General features: G+C 41.1%; 2 protein-coding genes across 3 annotated transcripts in view; one reads left to right on the top strand and one right to left on the bottom strand.

Annotated features, from left to right (window-relative positions):
- Positions 1 to 9,892, bottom strand: part of Glcci1 (glucocorticoid induced 1) — a 70,836-nt gene extending 60,944 nt beyond the window's left edge. For both annotated transcript variants that reach the window (XM_050162300.1, XM_050162301.1), the window contains exon 1: positions 9,331 to 9,892. In XM_050162300.1, coding sequence (XP_050018257.1) covers positions 9,331 to 9,751 — 421 coding nt within the window. In that variant the 5' untranslated portion in view covers positions 9,752 to 9,892. The remainder of the gene's footprint in view (positions 1 to 9,330) is intronic.
- Positions 1 to 22,077, top strand: part of LOC126513754 (60S ribosomal protein L23a-like) — a 313,598-nt gene that overhangs the window by 31,810 nt on the left and 259,711 nt on the right. The window lies entirely within an intron of this gene.

The raw sequence follows: 22,077 nt of genomic DNA, 5'->3' as shown, positions 1-22,077 counted from the left end.
AAAAAAATCACCCTCTAGGAATACATAACTAAAAATAAAAGCATGCATTCCTACAAATATTTACTCCTTATTTTGTCTTCCTGACAGTGATAAGAATACAGGGTTTCTACAAGTTTTTTCCCAAGGAAGGAGGACTATTCCCTAAGGCTGCTTAGGAACAGCATTAGGATATTTTGTTCGTTTGTTTGATAAGAACACAACATTCTAGAACAGAGCTTGGAATATTTACATAAAATAAACACGTCTTCTCACATGATGAGTGAAAAACAATTAGTACAAGAGTCCTTTCTTTTTTAGGAGTTATTTGAATACCCAATTTCTAAGAACTTTAAAACTCACAAAGTAGGGACGTAATGGAAATGATATATTCATATTTAGAACAGTTAATACTTGGGTATTAGCTAATTTTGCTAAATGTCAGAATAGTTATTCAGCAAAGAGAAATTACACTAGTCAGTAATATGTTTTAACAACCTCAGATAAATCTTGTGTGACTGACTTCTTAAATAGTTTGTGCAAATAATATTTTGGTAAATTAAATTATTTTGCTTACACATAAGTAAAGCAAATAACCACCTGAAAACCTGCCTGACAATTTAAGTTTTCATCATAATATACACAAATTAATATAAAACTCACATTCTCCATATATGAGTTTTTAGAAATACTACATTTCAATTTCTAACTGAAAGAGCACACTGATTTGGGGGTGTTAAATTACTGAAAATATAATAAATTTGGTGCTTATTCCATGAAATCTCAATAGATAAAAAATCCACTTGGCAGAATTCTAAATGATTGCTAAAAAAGAAAAAAATTAGTCTTTCCCAGGAATGAGCACCCTAATTGGCTATCCAATAACAGGTGCTCAACCCTGAAATCATATACATATAAGCAACACTAAATGTACTTGGCAGGTTGTATTTATATCATTATGTATTTCTATATACACAAGTGTTATGTTTGTAACAATAAAAGGAAAACAAGCCATGAATTTGAGAAGGAGTGGAGGTGGAAAGAAAGGGACCAAAAAGATAATTAGTATATGTATCAAAAAATTACAAAAAAAAATTTATCTTTACATTTCAGACTTTTGGCTTCTTCGGGAATTGTCTCAAGGTCAAGGTCCATTTAAGTAATGGTTCTTGTTAGTCTTTTAAGTGACTTTGTAAGCGACTACTTTAAAGTCATTTTAGTACATTTCACTCTATGTATATATGACTAAAAACATGCATAGTTTTGTCTAAACACTGTATGTTATACCAAAAAACCCAACCTCACCCTGTATTATGTCTTTCTAAAAATAAACACTTGTGTAAAATTCATTTTTGTTCCAACTATTTCTACAGCCAACACTAGATCCTTCCACATTATACAATGATATAAATCCATGTTTTTTCAAGCTTAACCACAGCCACTGAATGTCAGGCCCAAAACAAAGACCAAAAGCAGCTAATTATATGAAAGGGGCAGCATAAACATAATCTATTAAATTTAACCTATCACATATTATAAGATCTCATGTCCTTGTGATCATTCTTCAGTGATTTAACTCCAGGGTATGCATACTTGTCTCTTAGTGTACATATATGTGTATTCATATAGTTTAAGCAGAAATCTCTGTAAATCCTGTGTGTGAATTTTAACTATTTACTGTAAGGCCTTTTAAGTATTAGATACCACGCTACATGCTATAATGCTAAAAATAATAGGTGTATTAGGTAAAGCACACATATCCACAAGAATTACCTTGCATACAGAGATATAGAAAAGTCATAACCACAGCTAAACTGCCAAAGAGTTGCAAACAGCTACATAATTATATTAATTATTTTATTTAGTTATATTCCATATAAATAATATAATTATGTGGAATAATATTGTGGATCAAACATGCAAATTATACTGTATATTTGCTTTCTTTATATATTTTTATGAATGGAGTATTTTTAATAAATATAAAACAATAGTTTACTTCAATTTCTGAATCTTCCTATTTCCTAAATACCTATTTAAAATTTCAGATGCTTACATGATTATATTCAGTGCCCATACACTTTTCTTCAATACTCTTTTTGCAACATTAGAAAAGAATGGCACACAAAATATGGTTTACTAAGCATCTGTTTATTCTTTCATATATTAGGTGCAAAATTTAATCCTTAAATAATAGTTATCTTCACAAAGATGCTAACTTTTGGTCACATGGCTTAACAAGTGAAAACACAGCAATATCTTAAAGATGAACATAAGCGAAGAGCAAAGGTGAAGGCTCTAATGCTAATATTACTTTAAAATAAAAACTACAAGGGAATAAAAATAAAATATATAAATTCTGAGTATAAGAAATGAAAATAAGTCATTGAGCACTCAACTAAGACAGCACATAAATGGTACTATAGAAAAAGGCTTATACCTCCCCTTCTTACTTAGTAGCAGCAGGTATTTTAGTCAAAGCCAAGCCATGTTCATTTCAATAGTCAAAAGACATCATTAAGTATTGCTACACATTCTACAACACTACACAAGAAACCACGTTCAGAAAACTTCTACAACAAAATGCATGTGTGTCTGGAGCACATAAGGGCCAGTGACATCACCCTAAGTCAAACTACAGAAAAACATTATGTATATGCAATGATATGCAGTAGATCCAGAAATATTACAGAAGCCATTGGATGAAGCTATTCTCAGTTTCAAAAATAAAGGAAAAATTATATAAACAGAGTGGTAACTTTAAAGTAACCCCCTGGGCCGTTCCACTGTTCAGACATCTGAAAGAACGCTTTGTAAATGTACAACTATAGACAGACTAAAGATTCTGAGGAAGAGCAGAGTGGGTATGGTACAGCACCCTGTAATCCAGTAACTCGGGAACTTGAATCAGGAAGTTGGCCAGCTTGAGCTACTCTAAACTATACAGGGTGACCCTGTCAATTAAATATTCTCTTAAGAAGTGTATTAGCTTATGGTTTTTCTAAAAGTAGAAAAGATAAAAATCAGCTGATGAACTCTTCAAAAAGTTTCCCCATGACCATACTGGATAAGTAAGAAAATATTACTTATTACTATTAGTTGTTGGTGGTTTTGACCTTCAGCAAGACAGCAAGTAGCAGTGCTTTTTAGTTTTCTGTTATGAAATACTGCTTCATGACTGGTGAATTACTTAATTCCAATAACTTGGCAGACAATCTTGAACACTAACCTTGCCAAACTACAATGGCTTCACTATCTTCAACTCCTTCTTAATTTGGACAAGTCATAATTAGGGTCAACATGACAGTACTCCGTTGAATTATATATGTGGGGTTCACAGTCACATTGCAAGCGCAGCTGTTGGCTCCCAGGAAGGCTGATTCAAGCTACTGAGACAATTACTTGAGACCAGTACCTGCTTAGCAATTCCTTAGGCATTAGTCAAGTCGGATCACCACCATTTATAACTAATCTAAACATCTGTGAAAGGAGAAAAGCATTCTGCACACTATAATGTGACTCAAGAGACAGCATAGATTCTTGTTACATGTAAATGCGACCAGCTATAATAACTTCATAACCCTGAGCCCCAGGAACAAGGTACAATCTCTGTCTCCTCCATGTGCATGTATGAGTGCCCCCTCCCCTGTAAGAAGCAAGCAGAGAAAGTGGCTATCCTTCCATATTCTATTTTAGTTACATTCACCAAACCTCTTATACGTGCATGTCCCAGCACTAAGGAAGAGTGCCATGGAAACACAAAAGAAAATCCATTTCTTTGTCATTCTTTTAGCTAGAAAAATCCCAGCAGTTCATCAACTGTGGAGTCAACATTTAATCTAGAATTAAAAGAACAGAATTCTACACCCATTTTATTGGTGAATTTCAAAGTATACGTAGCTTGCCAAATAGTCACCCTCAAATGTTTTCTTCCTTTCTGTCAACAGCAACCAGAGACAGGACAATACAAAGGAAGTCACCACGTAGTCATGAGCTTGCCTCCTCCTGCTATTGCCTCAACACCATTCACAAAAACCACAGTGATAAAGGTATCAGTCATATCTGTTTCTACAAAAACAAGATTTGTGGTAGGTGTTTTTCTATCATTTGTCCATAAATAATATCTTTAGATATTTCAGACTTAACACTAACCTATTAAAATTTATTCTGCAGAATAAAAGCAAATATTTTCTAAATTGCCAGAAAAAATTAATTAGGTTCTGGTCATTTCTAGGGGTCCAGATAATGGGTAAGGGAAAGTTTGATAGTTTTGGTCATTCATCAATTCCCTAGACTTTTATCAGTAAATGAGTAGTAATCTCTTTCTTCAGTTTACTCTTAGCAGACCAATTAAGAGACCATACATTAGATCAGCTCAACTTTTTTTTAAATAAATAATATGTTGGACACAAAGAAAGGCTGTCAAAGACATGGTTTCTTAGACATTTAACAGGAGAACAGAAATACATACTGAAGACAAGCAACAACACACTAGGCACGGGTCCAGGATAGGAGCTATAGAAAAGCCTATCTGGGTGAGGTGTAAGAAGTCTAAGCTCTGGAAAGAAAACTGAACTAAAATTAAAACCCAGAGTCATCGGTCATATACATTTGACACAGTATTAGCTGCAAGTGAAAGTTTTGGTAAAACTGAACTTTATATTTTTTCTTTAAATTTTAGACTTAATTTGAATGTTGTCTTTTGTTTACATTTATTTAATTTGTGACATGGAGCTAAGCTTTGTTTCTTTAGTTCAAATGTAGCCCACATTAGCACAAATAAAATAATCAAAAGAATGCCATTACCTTTCAATATTTCTCCAATGTAAAAAAAGTCTTCCAAAAATGTAAACCAGAATCAATTAATTATTCTTTTGAAAAAAAGTACTCCAATTAATAAGATGATTTTTCAATTCAATAACCACACATAAAACTTTATATATAGATAAAAAGTCATTAATCTACTTTATACACCTTAGGTATTCAGAGTAAAGTGTTTGGGAAAAACACAATCTTTGAACATAAAGGAGATTGATTAAATAACCTCTGCTACTCATACAACTGATTTTGACATCTTATGCACCATAAAGTAACTGACAGGGAGAAAAAATATCGGAGCCATTAATTAACACTGTTTAGTTCAATTCTAAGAAATTAAAAATCTTCCCCCAAATCGGAATTTGGAATCCTGGAAACTTATAGCTTAGTATACTTTCACTCTATTCAGGAAAGTTTAGAAATAAGTTCCGATAAGGACTCTGGGAAAGTAAATTTTAAATGGGGAACGGAGCGCAGAGAACCTCAATCTCTAAGAATTTTAGCCAGATAATTAACTTTCAAAAAGAATATTGAAGAATATTTCTAACAGAGAAAAACTTATCAAAATGTTTGTATTTCACAACTAAGGACAGTATCAAAATGACTCTAGGCCGGGGACGCCTTTAATCCCAGCACTCAGGAGGCAGAGGCAGGTGGATCTCTGTGATCTGTGTGATCTGTGATCAGGCCAGCCTGATCTACAAGAGCTAGTTCCAGGACAGGCTCCAAAGCTACAGAGAATCCCTGTCTCGAAGAAAAAAAAAAAAAAAGACTCAAAAAGGGAAATTAACAAAGAACTAAAAACTTAAAGCTAATCAAATGGTTAAGCACACATATATACATTAATATAATGCTACAGTTAAACATTCTATGCTTATTGGCTTTGTATTATCTTTTAATAATAGGCATAATTTCTCTATGTATAAGACAAGAGATTTTTCAAGATTCCTGAGGAAAATACATCTGATCAAATTTCACTGTAGGGTTGCCAATCTCTTAGGAGTATGAGGCCTAAATAAATCTGGAAGGTTAAATAAAAGATTAACACACTATTTTTCATAGAAGGAACTAGAAAGTTAGAGGATCGTCAGAACTTCTGTTACTAGATTTGGTAAAATAAACATAAGCAGGGTTTTCCTACTAGCGTATTCTAATACAATAATTTTAATTTGTTTATAACCTATAATTATTTAATGGTGGATATTTACACACACAACACACACACGTGTGTGAGATTTCCATTTGCTACCTACTAACACCTACTATCTTTATAGCTTTGTGTTTGGTGTTTAAATCCCTGGTTACTGTCCGCAGCCACTTTATGTTTTGTATACATCACTAGTTTTAACTCTAGCACTGCGTTTCAGTCTCGTCTGAATTGTTCTACTTATCTCAAAGGTAGAGTTTGTTATTACCATGACAAAAAAATAATTATTTGCATAATACTTTATGATTTTCCATCTATTACAAACACATCACAGGGAGCCAAATGATGCATTCAGTAGCTTGTCATTCACCACTTCAATCCCTTCAGAACCAAACAAGGGGAAGGATGACATTTTGCTAATAGAACAGAAGTGAATATAAATAGTTTTAGAATACCCAGGAAAGAAAAACATACAAAATGAGGATGATCCAGAACACCAACAAAAAACAACTTTCAATTTGTAAATATCCATGTTTTTTAAATAAAGCATGAAGTAAGCAGGCCTACGCATCTTCTGTTATAGTAACCACTTAAGTTATCTTAGGGAATTGTTATCTTTCTGCTGGATCTTATACATTAATGTGATAAATTTTAAAACTGATTGTTTCTATTTACAGAATTCAGGTTTTTAAGTGTCAACTTTATTGCTCTATAGCCTTAACCCCATAAATATGCATGCTAAGAGTGTATATGAGAAAAATATTGACATTATGTGTTCAAAATTCTGTTCACATTTCTTGATAAAAGAATTAGAAAACTTAAGTTTCTCTATTTTCCTCCATAATCAGACAAAATATGAATAAAATTCTGAATTTTTAGTTATCACCTACAACCCAAATGCCCGTAGCTTTTAAAGCTTTCCATAAACAACATATCTACATGAAATACCCCTTCAGTCACCATCTACTTAAATATTTTTTTGTGTAGTTTCAAAGTATAGTACAATGTCTAACCCCACACCTTAAAATGTGCAGAAAAAGGAAGGACAGAAGAGCCGAGGAAGGAACGGAGCACGCTGTTGTTTTTCATTCATGCAGCAGAGTGATGTCAGTGTCTGCAGCAGCAGGAACAGCAGCAGGCGCTTTGGTCAGTGGAAACTAAAACCCACTGAAGTCAGAACCTTAGTGAATTCAAAAGAAACTAATTGAAATTTCAAGTCACAGGATAGATTTTTAAGCAGCTAAACAGACAGAACCTATTAGTTCTATGTTGTAGTTTCAGTAAGGATGGCGAGGAACAAGGCAGCATGTGAACAAGTAGCACAGGGCAATACAATCAAGGACCAGGAGCACAAGAGCCTGTATTCAATAATCCCTTCAGTGCGAGAAACTGACAGAAACACCTGATGTTATAAACAGCAGAAAAAGCCCTCCAATTCCCAGCACAAGCTTTGACCCTGCAAATCTGCCTATTGCACAACCCGGCTCAGAACTAAGTGTTTTCATCATGATTGCATTAAAATTGCATTAAACTCTGATGTGCCATTCTACAACAAAGAGTAGAATTTAAGCCTGATCACAAATTTCATTAAAACTACTTCATGATGGGGCATGTAATTCTTAAGCAATTAGGGCTTTTGAGGGGTGTAGAAAAACAAGTTGTACTATTATCTATGGTAAGATGTTACTGTTTATCAACAAAAGGGAAGGTGGCCATTATACTGATGCAGCAATTGCCAAAACTTCTCTAACTCTGCCCACAAAATCCTCTGCACACAATCTACAATTCTTATTTTTTTTACATTGTTCTCTGAAAGAAAACCCCCAAACTCCATTAACGAACCGTTAAAGCCAAATCATTGAAAAATGTCTATGACTGCTGCCTTCTTTTCTTCTGTAACCTCTCATTTAAAGCAGCCCCAGAAACTGTGCAAGGCAGTTGCATATGGCATTAATCTGTTAGAAAATGGTGGACTTTTCTATAAAATACAGCCAGAGATGTGTGCTCAGTTGTGGTCATTATTAGGGCGATCACGTTGTTTTCATTCATTCATTCAGGATTTGCTGGAGGATGTCAGTTTCTGCAGCAGCTGGCTTGACCTGGGGGAGTAGAGGGGGAGCAAATTCCTCCCGGCATACAGATTGCAGGATGTGCTTCTTGTGCTCCTGCACTTATTCCGTGGCGCTTCATCCTACACAGGGGCTTTCCATCAAGTGCTCTAAAGCAAGTGCTTTAGCAGCACGCTAATCACAGGTCTAAATAAAGCAAAAATACCTAAACATTCATCTATCCTATTGCAATCACTTTCTCCAACACTAAACACTTTAGAACGTCCGTCTTATGCAAAAAATCCACATACCATCTAAACATTGTATGGAGCTTGGTAATATTTTCCTTCTGAGTAGGTTTTGTTGTTGTTGTCTTACCCTACTCCGTATGATTCCTTCCTTCCACAAGGTAGCGGCAGCAAGTGCAGCTCTAGGCTGGTATCTCAGAATATTAGTACTTGACTCCCTTACGGCCTTATGTCCCTGTTATGCCTAATTTCCTTCTCTCCCCCAGGACTCAACTAGATCATGCACTATGTCCCTCGACATAAACAAAACCAAGTCCAAACAGAAAACATTAAGGAGAGTCCACAGCATCCACCCACTCACCATTACCTTTGACACATAACAAAAAAGAAACTTGAGAGCCCTACACAGTTCAGCTGAACTGCTAAGTATACTTAAGGATGGAAGGAAAAAGTAAACACACTTCGCAAACAGGCTTCAAGAAATTCTCTATGAAAATCACCTTTTGGGCAGTAAGCCTTTTGTAGTGTAGTAGCGATCTGATGCATAACTATATAACACAGAGGAGAAGGTGGGTTGACCCTACACACTTCAGGTGCACATTCAAAACTGTCTCCTCTACACATGCAAAGGATAGCCTGCGCCGTAACTAACGCCATCAATCCTCCAAAACACAAAACAAGCAACGCATACTACAGGCTACAACTTCGTGGGAAAGCACAAAGGCTGCAGAGATTCCTAGTACCACCTTATCCGCCGCTAGAGAGTTTGTGTGCCTGTTTAAGGGTTTCACCCAGCAACTCCTACCCCGGCTACAAACACAGCAAGCTAAGAAGCTATTAAACCGAAACACTTTTCCTTGCAGACCAGGGATGCAAGATAAAATCGGAGGGGCGGTGTGAGGGTCAGATTAAAGTTGATTTTCAGGTCGCTCCTCCAAGCCCTGCAGCGACCTCAGGGGGGTGAGATTCCCAAAGCCACTTTCACACCTTCAGTAATGCACTAGCAAACAGAAGCCCGGAGAGGCTGAAGTTTCCACGCAGGGCACCGTCGGGGAGACGCAGCCCGGGAGGACGGGAGGGTTGGGCTCGCTACCTCTGCACACGGGCGAGCCGGGACTCCGTCTCTCAGGTGAGCTGCTCCTCCGCTGGCTCTCGGGGGACCGTCTCGGGCGGCCCTTGGCGCGAGGCGCCTGCTCGGCCGGGGCAGCGACCGGCGGTGGAGTCGGGCTAGACGGGCTGGGGCCGCGGGCCGCGCCGGACCCGGGGAGACCGGCGAGCGCGGCGGCGGCGGCGGCCGGGCGCGTGGGGCTGTGCTGGCTGCCCCGCAGGAGCTGGTAGGGCACGGTGGCGCGGATGGGCTGCAGCAGCCGACCGGCTCCCGCAGCGGGGGCGCAGCTCCCGGCCGGTCCCGTCCCGCTGCCGGCAGCGGCGGGCGGGGAGCCCGCGGTGCTGCGCCGCATCCTCTGCGGCGCGGGGTGAGGGGTCTGAGAGGAACTGGAGGACGCGGTGGACATGGTGGCTCCGCGGGCGGGCGGGCGAGCGAGCGCGCGAGCGTGTGAGAGCCGGCGCCGCGGTGCGTGCGATGTGTACGGGGGAGGGGAGGCGAGGGGCGGAGCCGCGGGGCTCCCTTTCCGACGCGCACCCCGCCGCCGAGGGGGAGGGGACGCCGCGACGGCCAACGTCCAACGGCCCCAACCGCCCGGCGGTGCTCGGCGGGGCGCTCACGGCCCGGCCCGCGTCGAGCCCATGGCCGCCGCCGCCCCGGGCATCGCGCTGACAGGGCACTCGCCGGGTTCCGGCGGCTCCTCAGCCCCCGCAGGGGGTCGCCCGCGCGACAGGACCCGGCAGCCGCGAGTGGCGCCGCGACTCTGGCCTCCGAGGAGAGAAAAGGGCCTCGAGGCGCCTCGCGCTGCGCGAAGCCCGCGCCACCGCAAACGCCGCTGCCGCCGCCGCCGCCACCTCGACCCGCTTCTCACTCGGAATGGCAACTAATCCTGGGCTGGCGCCCCGCCCCCGGCCCCGCCTCCGGGCGGTCCGGACCCGCCTCCTGCCGCTGCGAGCGCTCCGATTGGCCGCGCTAACCTCCCCCAGGATTCCAGGCATTGGCTGTGCAGTCGGAGTGAGGGGAGAGCTGGCCAATTACAGTACGGCGTTTCCGCTCTAGGGGCGGGGCGTGGGAGTGGATGAGAGAGGCGGGGGTTGTGCGCCGAAGGAGGGACAGAAGAGTTGACAGCCTTTGAGGTGAGACTAGAAAAGTGGGTCCCTGGGTGTCCTGCGCGTGCTCCGACGCCCACAGACACGCGCACGCTGCGATAAGCAGGTTGTAAGAGCTCCACCCTCCCGTGTCGTCCACAACCTGAGGCTGAGGACGCTGAAGGCAAACACACCTGCATCCGGTGTGATGCGTTAGTTTCAACTGAATAAAGGATCCCTCACCCCTTTACGAATCAAAGTAACTTCGGGAGTAATGTCTGGAAGCTAGACGGAACAAAATGCACCTGCCATTGCAGCCATTTGTAGTTACAAACCGGTGTGGAGAGCATCAGATTCTGAGTCGTAGACGTCAGTAAGAAATTTTACATAATCACATTCATTAATGCAGGGCACCCAGTTGGCTATCCAGGAGCAGATGGTCTCTTGGAAGGAAAAAAATACCTGGCATAATATAACAATTCATTGTGGTAGTTTCCTGGGGGGGGGGGAGGGGTTGTTTTATTTTTCTGCAAGGAAAGTGAGAAGTACAAAGATTTTACATGGGCGTAAGAAAGTGTATAAAACCCTAATTAGGTATAATTAAGGGTCTACATCAAATACCTACTATAAATTCCCGTGAGGAAAAAAAAAGATTTTAAAAATTAAGAAGAGGGATGTCTGATTGGTCTACTCCTAGTGTCTGCTCACACTGACGAGTTTCCTCTGATTCCAGGCACTAAATGGGTCAGTTTCACTCACAGGAGCCAACTCTCTGTGCTTCCTGTGTGCTCAAACAAAAAGCACACTAAATTCTTTTTTTGAGAAAAAAAAATCGATGATGTCTAATCAAAGTGCAAAAATAGTATCTAGTACCATATTCCACTAGATTAGTCATCGTCCCACGCTTTATGACACATTAAAATACCAGCTAACATTTACTAAACATTTACCACGTGCCAGTCCCTGTTCTAAGGACATTACTATGCGTTAACTCAGCCATTCTTCATATGACCCACAAGGTATGTACTATTATTACCCCACTGTTTTCCCAGCTGGGGCACAAAGACACTAAATGTCTTGTCTGAGATTACTCAGCTAGTAAGTGGGAAGCCGAGAGTTGCCTAGAGGCCCGACTCCGGCTGAGGAAACCCTGTGCTTTAGTGCCCCACAACATAAAATGTCTGATGTGGGCACACACCATCAATAGGATTTACAGCAGACCACAATGTCACCTGTTAAATAAATTCCCAAACAAAGAGATGTTTGTTTTGTTTTTTCGAGACAGTTTCTCTATGTCTGTATCCCTGACTGTCCTGGAACTCGCTCTGTAGACCAGGGTGACTTCAAACTCAGAGGTCTGCCTAGCTCTGCCTCTGCCTCCCTCCCGGGTGCTTAGATTAAAGGTATGAAATACCACCACCCGGCTCAAAAGAGATTTTATAATCAAAAGCCAGCTCCCTGTTTTTACTTTCTCGAACAACATATATTTTAATTATATAGAGAACAAAATGACTCTTTGAAATTTGACATAATTGACCTATTATATAGTTTTTCCATCTAAAAATTAATGGATCCCTATTAAGAAGTTATAATCTTTCATGATTGGTGTTTTCTTTTTCAGACTAGCAAAAAAACCTATTATACCAAGTTCATATTAAAATTTATAGCTTTCAAAAATACTGGCAAATATCTAAGTTGATGATTTGATTACAGCATAGTTTCATTATAGAAATATCATCTCTGGTAACTCCTAATCTGAATTTGAAACAACCTCAACACATTACATTATTATAATTCTACATTCATGCTAAGCCACAGTTGGCCATGATCAATACTTCATTTGGTTCTAAAACAATATAGCTGGCCTAATTTTAGGTTTCCTGTCCATCTAATGTAACAAACTTCAATTGGATCTAAACTCTAAATGAACTGCAGAGAGAATTTGTATGACTTTTTAAATGGTCTTCTGTTGGTATCTGATGCGAAAATTGACCCCTGAGCCTTGCATAGGCTGGGTAAATGCTGTGCCACTGAGCTCCATCCCCAGGTACTATCTGGTGTGGGAGTTCCCTCTGTGTGCTGTGATTACCATTAATAAATAAAGAAAACTGGCTTGGGCCTGTTGATAGAGCAGAACTGGCAGGGGTGGGGGTGGGATGGGGGGGGGACTAAGCTGAATGCTAGGAGGAAGAAGGACGGAGTCAGAGAGACACCATGAAGCCACCACTGGAGATAGATGTGATGAAAATTTGCTGGTAGGCCACGACCTCATGGTGATAGACAGATTAATAGAAATTGGTTAGATTAATATGTAAGAGTTAGCTAATAAGAAGCTAGAGCTAATGGGCCAAACAGTGATTTAATTAATACAGTTTCTGTGTGATTATTTCGGGACTAAGCAGCTGGGAACTAACTAGCGGCCTCCCTCCAACAAATCTGATCTTACAGTGCTATTTTCAGTTGCTGGTAACTCACCATGACCTCTTGAGAACTCCAATCTCTTTGTCTTTATTTAAGAAACCATGGTTTCCTTTTAAAGCTTTATTTTTATGAACCAAGGAGTGCCAGTCGCCCCTGAGGAATTCAAGTGATCAAGAGTAAATGTAGCACCTGCTTTCAAGGGTCTGTTAGTTAAATGCTTGGTGCTTTGTTCTTATTGAAGGTGCTAATGAAAGCCAAGAGAACACAGAAGCATAAAGAAAAGATTCTTAGGAAATTTAAAGCCTGTAGCCACAGTGTGGGTTGCAGGATTTGAAGCCTGTTGTTGTATTACTATTTGAGCTGTGGCATAGAAGGGCCCACTGCAGTTTCTCTGTTTGTTGAATGCGAGTGTAATAACCTCTGAAGCTCTTGCTTTTATAAGTTGTTGTTTTGCTATTTTGATGTTTTTAAAGTACATGGAAAACTTGAACCAGTGAGCTAACTCCACAGATAAGGGAGCTTGGACAACAGATCTCAGAGCCAGATTTCAGTCCAAGAACCCACCTGGTGAAAAGAGAGAACCAGCTCCTAACAACTGTCTTGTGCGCACTGTGACATGTACACTGTGCACGCACACACACACACACACTCTATATTGGCTTAAGAGATGGGGCCTTTAGAAGATGATTAGGATGCAAGAAGGACATTAGGGTGGAGCCTCTATGATTCAATCTGGTGGACTTCTAAGAAGAGGAAGAGAGACTAGACGTACAAACACACAGGCTTCCTGTCTCTTGGTCTACAGTGCCTTACATTACCAAAGGACACGGCCAACAAGAAGACTAGCATCAGAAGAAACACCCTTCCCCAATTTTATACTTCCTGAACAGCTAGCCAGCTGCGACAATTTGCCAAATAAGCTGCTTCGGGGACTTTGTTATAGCAATGGGAAACAGGCTAATACAGCATTCAGGGCTCACCCCAGTCGGAGTGGCAATCCAAGCAGTGGAGATTAACAATGAGGTCATGGCGGGGGGGGGGGGGGGACACTGAACAGATCCGCACTGATGTTCACCTTAAGTTGATTACGTTCTTGTAGTGGATCCCTAACCACAGCAACAAAGCCATGCCTGGTTTGAATGCCTGGCATATGCTTAAAGAAAAACTCTGCACTGCTCATGACAGCCTAGCTTTAGACTGGTGTCGCCGTCCTATAAATGCCTTTCCTTACACTTTCCGGGTTTCCTCCCTCATTACGGCAGTTCCCCCTCAAATATCACCACCCTCCTGGCTACCCTCTCAAAAATTGCAAGCACCCCTTAGGCTTCCTCTGCTCCCTTATATTTCCCTGATGTACCTATCATCATCCAAACCATTATACAGTAAGTTTTGTTGTGTCTACAATAAAAGAGTCATGAAGATTTATCAGATTTACAACTGCCCAGTCTCTGCAATGCTTAGGATATGACAGATGACAATAAATGCTTGTTCAATGGTGAGCAGAAAGTGGCAAAATTTAGTCACCGTTTGTCTCATGAACTAAAAATTGCACTTTTCAAAAGGTAGTTGAAACTTACCAGAAAAAGAAAGAACAGACTTGCCAGAGGACAGCTGAGGAAGATTGGTTAATGCATGACATCTGCTGAATGGTAGGTGCCCTGCCTTATTTTATAATAGCTATTCCCAAGAGCTTGTATAAAGGAACTGAAAAATATTTAACTCTGTAGCATAGACCATCACCTTTAAGTTAGGAAAATTTTGTTTTGCTGCTAAAAGAAATTCAGAAGAAATAATAGAAACTAGAATATATTTTATTTTTAGCTGGTAGTGAGACAAAATTCACAAGTAGACAATGGCCCTACAGGGAACCACAGGATTTTAGCTTTAAACCCCGATGGCAACTCTGGCTGCCAAGAGTGAAGTCAATGGCGCATCCCAGAGGCCGTATGACAGAAATAACCCGAGACGGGGCAAAGACGTCAATGTTCTCTTCTGTGACACTGCTTTTGTTTAATTCCCAAATGCGGGGTCTGTAATATATTAAAGCAATGGTAGTCATGGGAAAGAAATCTGTTTTATTATATTTTAGATGACTGTATAAGGATTAACATGTGCCTCTAAACTAATTTCTTCATCTATCAATGACTTTCTTATAACCCAAGTGAGTATGTTGAAGATTGTTCTTAAAATGCAGGCAAAGGCGAGAGAATTAGCTCCTCGGTTAAGAGCACTTGTTGCTCTTCCAGAGAATTGCAGGTTCAATTCCCAGAGCCCCCATGGCAGGCTCACAACTAACTAGAACTCCAGTCCCAGGGGATCCAATGCCATCCTGTCAACTCCATGTGTACCAGGCATACACATCATACACAAACATATATTCAGGCAAAACATCATATAGCAGTACTTGATTAATGAAGTTTCTTTATTATTTTGATCTTTGGTAGTATGCAGTTTTCACAGTGCCTACTTAGCATAGCATTCTATTTAAAAGGTCTACACTCATATATCCAATAAGCATGTAAGAAGACTTAGTAGCAATAACAGCACAGCAAGTCATAATAACTCTTCATGAAGTTATTCATTAAATATCCTTGAAGTGTCTGAACTGTCTTCTACAGACCGCAGACTATACCCATTCTCACACTTTGGTAAGGTGTTATCTATTTAGGAGCAAAAGGATGTGCCTCCAAAATAAAAGAGATACAAATAAAGTATCCTTAAAACCATGGGAAAGAAAAATTCCCTTTTATGGGAAACTGTTAAGAAGTGCATAAAAAGTCATAGAGTAAGGAATGCATGGGACCTTTGAGGAGACTGCAGTGTGCCTTGGCTGATTGTCAATGAAAGATAATGTTGCACCAGGGGAACGTCTGGCTGCCAAGGAAGGCGTGCACTTTACTGAGCATGCAGTGAGGAACTGCTGGGAATTCGTGAACAGGTGCAAAAGCATGAGTGGAGAAGACGAATGTATGAATGGTTTTCAGTACGCATGGAGACTGACAGCTGGAAGATAATGGAGGAGGCTTGGAGGATGCTCTGTTTTGAGCAGTGGGCTCAGTGGGGAGAAAGGCAGAGGGCATGGAGATGGGCAAGGATTCAAGAGGTCTTTCTTGGCTGGTGCTCCTCTGAACCTTCAAGCTTGGATGCTCAAGAAGACAGTGATGCCTTCGACAGGAGCGTGCAGCCAATACAAGGAAGGGGTTGGGGAAAAAAGGAGTCCAGCTATTGATTCAAAGCCCAGAGGATATTAAGTTAGAGGTTTTCCTCCTTATCACCCTCCTCCACTTCCTCCTGCTCATTCTCCTCATCTTCCTTTTCCTCCAGCCCCAGCAATCACCACCACTTTCTCTTCCTTTTTAGTACTGAACTTGAAAACGGTGAATATATGGATTGGGAATTATACTTGTACACACAGTATTTGAATTCACCAGTAAATTTGGCAAAAGAGAGAAACAGCAATAAAGGACAAGAATGTCAAAGAAAAAAATTGATTGAAAAATTATACATGAATGGGAAGAAAAGAGTAAACAAAAGGGGGAGAAAACCAGAAATAAAAGCCAGAGAGGAGTATTCTTCACCAAACAGAGTTAGCGTCTCAAAAAGTAAGTTTAGTAGATGCTTTGTACGGTAGCTAGCAAGTTAATGTCCTTCTCTAGGACTCCTCTCCCAGCACCCAGAAAGCCTGGGCCTGGCTGCTATGTTTGTACCCAATAATCTTGCCCCCCTGACTATAGTTGATTTGACTTACGTTCAATGAGTAATTAAAACTCTTGCAATCATATCTTCTCTCCTGGGAACTTAGAACTAGGAATTGAAAGATTAAGCTTTACCACTTTAAAGCATACACCCAAAACAATCGGTTACTTTTCTTCAAAGATACCTGCATGCCCATATTTTTGCTGCATTATTCATGGCATCCAGGTTATTGTATCTAAGTGCCTACCAGTAGATGAATGGAAAAAATATGATGAATATACACAATAGAGTTTTATTCAGCCATATAGAAGAAAGAAATATGCCATCTCCAAGAAAATCAATGGAACTAAATAATCATGTTAAGTGAAATAAGCCAGACGCACAAAGACTAGGACAGCATGTTTTCTCTCCTGTGGAGTCTGTGCGTGGGGAACAGGAAGGAGGAAAGGGGGAAGGAAAGGGCAGGTGGGAGGGAAGAGGAATAAGAAAGAATAGGGACTAGAGAAATGGCTTAGCTGTTAAGAGAACCTTTTGCTAGCTACCCACCGCTGAAACTGACCAGTATTATTGGCTGCTAAAGTCCACTGGTAAGCTATGGTAAAATACATTTTTTACTAGGCAAAGATGTGTTACATTTGTTTCTGCTGCATTTGTCTAATTATGTAAATGTGTGTTGCGTTTGTTTCACCTTGCTTGCCCAAGGCACCTGATTGGTCTAATAAAAAGCTGAATGGCCAATGCTAGGTAGGAAGGGGATAGACAGGACTAACAGGCATGGAGGATAAGTAGGAGGATAAATCTAGGTTCAGAAGAAAAGGAAGGAAGAGAATGAGGGAGAAAGAAAGGGACAAGCCTAGGGCCAGAAGCCAGGCAGCCACCAGGCAGCCAGACACAAGAAACAGTGAAAGTAAGATATTCAGAAAGACAGGTAAAAAGCCCTGAGGCAAAACATGGATGTAGAGAAACAGGTTAAATTATAGAGCTAGTGGGACAAGCATAATATAAGGCTAAACATTCATAACTAATAAGTCTCTGAGTCATTATTTGGGAGGTGGCTGGTGATTCAAAAGAAACTTACAGTGAGCTCTCAGTAAGCCCCAGCTTTTAGGAAACAGGGTTGTCCTGCATCACAAAGACTTTGATAAAAAAAAAAAAAGCATGGGAACAGCATAGAAACCAATAAAAAAGAAATCCTATGATCTTGTCTCAAAAGACTGCACTAAAGCAGAGAGAGAGAGAGAAAGAGAGAGAGAGAGAGAGAGAGAGAGAGAGAGAGAGAGAGAGAGAGATGGCAGGGGGCGGGGTGGGGGAACCTGCTGTTCTTAAAGATCTAGGTTCAGTTTCCAAGCACTCACATGGTAGCTTACAACCACACATAACTCCATTTTCAGAGGATCATAACCCTATTTCTGACCTCTGCAGGCACCAGGCACATACATGGTGCACATACATACAGGTAGGCAAAACACTAATATATATGTATATAAGAGTAAAATGAATAAATCTAAGACAGAATTTAAAGAAAGAGTAATAACATAAATATGATAAAGTCCATTATATACATATATAGAAGTGTTACAGCGAAATCCCTCTGCAAATTAATATATGCTAATAAAAGGAAACATAATTATTCTATTAAAGGCATAGTTTGGGTAAACACAGAAACGATACCTTAGGGCCCAGTGGATCCCCACCAGTCCTGATCCTACGCCAACATTTAACCATTTTTCACACACTTGGTCAAACTCAACTCACTGAGCGTTCTCTGCTGTTGAAATCTAAGACACTTGCCGGGTGTGTCCTCTTCTTTAAGTGCAACTGCTCAGTGTCTCCGCACATTCTTTCTCCTCTATGTATCTGCAGGAACGGGACTGTATGCTCTACTTTCTTCTCTGTCACCCATCTTCCTGTTAACCTCAGCTTTAAATACTCTGAAATACGGACAACTCTTAAATCCATTTCTCCAGGCCAGACATTTCCTCCAAATTCAAAATTCATACATCTAATGACCTCCATGAACGTGAGATCTTCATGAATGCCTCAATCAAATATGTTCACAATGAAAATAAGTTCTTAACTCCTGTATTCCTACTTCCTCCCAACAACCCTAAAGACTTCTGTCTTCGTTTTCCCCCGATTTCTATAAATAGTGTTACTATCTTTCCATTCATTAAAATTAGAAACCTGGACCATATTCTGGGATTGTCACCTCCCTCACTCCCTATCTCCAGCTCCTCAGCTCAGCTTCTTTGTTCCTCACGCGTAGGTACTCAGTCCACCCACTTCCATCGCTTCTGCGACTACATCAATCTGAAATGTCGCCATCTCTTCTAAGCGCTTGTTACAGTTGTTCAACTGCACTTCCCTATTTTTCCTAGGTATCAGTTATCAGTCAAAGTACCCTAGAAAGTGTGCTGGACAACATCTTCCAGTAACTTTTCAGTGAAATCCAGGTTCCCTACCAGCTCAGAAAGCCTGGCCTGTTCTGTCTCCTGCCTCCTCCCCACCTCATCTTGCTCTGCTGTGGGCTCCAGCCACGTGGCTTCCTTTCACTTCCTCTGAAACACCTCGGCGAGCCCTGCACAGGTGTGTCCTCGGCCTGCTCAGATCCCGAGCACTTCCTTCACATGTTTCAGGTTTCAAAGGGCAGATATTGAAAATGTTGTTTCTGAGTTCTCGCTTGTCACTAATAATTCGTCATGAAGTCACTTTGTTTCCACCATAGGACTCATTACAGGTTATAAACATGCATTTCTCTGCTTCCCCATGAGACTGTAAAGTCCCCAGGTGCAGAGACCTTGCCTTTCCTATTCATTAGCTGGTCACTGAACACTTACTCGGAGACTAAAATACAGCAGGTGCCGGTAATTACTGACTGCAATTTCACTGGCTGTTGATAATTTCCTAGTTCCTTATTAACATGTCTACGTACTGCACTTTCCGGGGGAGAAAATCTAAGCTACCCCTGGTTCTGCTCTCTGAGTCAGTGTGTTAAAGTGCACATTGCGGTGACAAGGACTTGTGAAGATCCACTAGAAGGAGGGGACATGAGCTCATTGCTTCGGACATTTCAGTCTAAAGTCAGGGAGGTCCATTGCCTTGTCCAGGAGCCAGCAGCATATCATGGAAGGTGAGGCATGACGGAGCTGAGCTGCTCAGTCCAAGAAGCAGAGACACATACAATGTCAGGGGACAAGATGTGTTTCTGCATGGCAGCACACCCCCAAAGACCAACCAAATGCTCCTCTTTACTAACTCCTAAAATTGCCATCATATTATGATGATCTCGAGAAATTAATACATTGCTTAGCTTCAAGTCCTCAGGATCCAGTCTCTTCCCAAAAGCTATCAGCTGGTAAACAAACCGTATCAGTAGGCTTCTGCTTTTACATCACCTGGTCACTTTTGATGAAGATTTTAGAAGGACGGGGTGGTTAACAATGGCATATGATTTTGGACAGGTATTTATTATTTTACTGGGGAAATGTGAGCAAACATCTATTCTCTCCTGATACTGTGCTAACCATAAACCAAAGAAATGATTCCACACAGCTTTAGATGGTGAACCAATATATTTAATTGAGGTTGCTTATCCTCAGAAGGGTGAGCATCTTATAAAAAAGCCACCCGCCAAAGAACATTGGCCTACTCCACACCAGGAGCTGTTGATGAGTATTGTTTATCACCTTGTAAGCCTTCCCTCCCCTGCACAAGGGAATGCCAATGGCTCAGTCTTCTAAGGGTCTCAAGGCTGCCCCGACTTCAAGAAGGCAATGGCAAAAGTTTTAACAAGTTCCCTTGCAGACTGTTATGATCAGGCAAATCCAGGAAACAGTAGTTTGGAAATAAATACAAATTTCCCACGCATTATTGTAGGCCCCAAATATTTTCTCTTTCTCAGTGAATTGCAGATGAACACTGATATATGCCATCAAATCACGAAAGTTCCCAAAAGAAAGCTGCCAAGGTTCTACCTGACTTCCTACAGAATAATCTAAGCGGTCTGGCATTTTCTGTAACTGGCATCCAATCATATGGCTCCAAATAAGCTACAGTGATATCCAAAATGTAAATGAGAGTAAAACTGTATCTTTAATCTTTTTATTTTATGACTTTGGGTGTTTGGCTTGCATGTATGTCTGTAACACATGTATGCATGGTGCCCTGTGAAGTCAGAAGAGGGAGTTGGATTTCTTGGGACTAGACTTATAAATAGTTATAAACCACCATGTGGGCGCTTGGAACTCAACAGAGTCCTCTGTATGAGCAGCCAGGGCTCTTAACTGCCGATCTACCTCTCCAGCCCCAGCAGGACAGATATATCTTAATTACAGAGAATCTCACTGAGAAACAGGTAAATGGGCCGGACTTGCCAGCAACTATTATTGTAATAGGATAATGACTCCAGTGTTTTAAAAGGCATTCTGCTTCTAGTTTGCTTACATCCCAGATTAGTAAACTAAGTATAATAAAATCTAAGGCTGTCACTTTGTCTCAACCACTGTAGCGGCCAGGGTGCTGAGGGGAGAGCAAGTCTGCGAAAAACCTTTTCTCCCTTCAGAAAGAGTGTCTTGGCTCAATGTATAACCACGGTAGCTGGTCCCTTTCTGGGACAACAGAGCCACTGATTTTCCCAAGTTTTCTTCCTTTGTAGCTTGCCTTGACCAGCAGTTCTAAAGATAAATCAATATTAGCTGTCACTTCCCCAGATGCAGGAAGGGAAAAAAAAAACCCTGATCCCATGAGTGAACTCAACCCTTCCTGGCTGCATTTAAAGTAAGATGGCTTGTATTATACCATTTGGGAGGATAATCTCTTTTTGTCTTAATAAATCTTATGCTACTTCAATTTGTATTAGCTAGATATACTGGACTCAGTAGTCAGAACGAAATTCCACTGATTATAGACTCCCCACCAGCCTCCTCATGTCCTGCCTTCCTCCTTCTTCCCACCCCAACCACAGCGTATGTTCCAACTCCCCTGCTTCCTTCTGGTACTGCTTACTTATGGACGGGGTAGCTGAGTTTACACACCATCTCTAATTGCTCACCTTGGGTGGAGCCGTGTCTCCAGAAGCTTTAGTTTTGCCACAGCACCATTACTCAACAAAGTATTTGCACAAGTATCACTTAATAACGCGAAAACAAACAAGGTCCTTAAAGTGACTGAGGAGAGAGGTCTGAGCTACCTACCTCCCTTCCTCGAGGACCAACCTTCCTAAACTTGTTCTTAGAAAACTCTCAAGGGGGAACTTGGAGGAAAATCAGAGCACAGGTACACTGAGCCAGGGCTAAGCTGCCTACCCCCTTGAAAGGATTAGTCCCTTTGTTCGTTTTCAAAGGAACGTGTGACTTATCTCAACACTTCTCAGTCATCGCTTTTCAGAGGATAGCTATGCATTGCATGTTTTCATACATATGACACACGTATGTGCAGCGCTCTGACACAACTGAAACTGAAACTATTCAAACATTCAAAGTGCCACAGTTCTCAGAAACTTCTCCTCCCTCTGCCCCCCCCCCCCCCCCCC

This window comes from Alexandromys fortis, unplaced genomic scaffold (assembly GCF_014885135.2).
Source record: "Alexandromys fortis isolate MF-2015 unplaced genomic scaffold, M_Fortis_MF-2015_v1.1 scaffold_110, whole genome shotgun sequence".
NCBI lineage: Eukaryota > Metazoa > Chordata > Mammalia > Rodentia > Cricetidae > Alexandromys > Alexandromys fortis.
The sequence above is the reverse complement of the archived record's forward strand: the minus strand, read 5'-3'. Positions and strand labels throughout refer to the sequence as shown.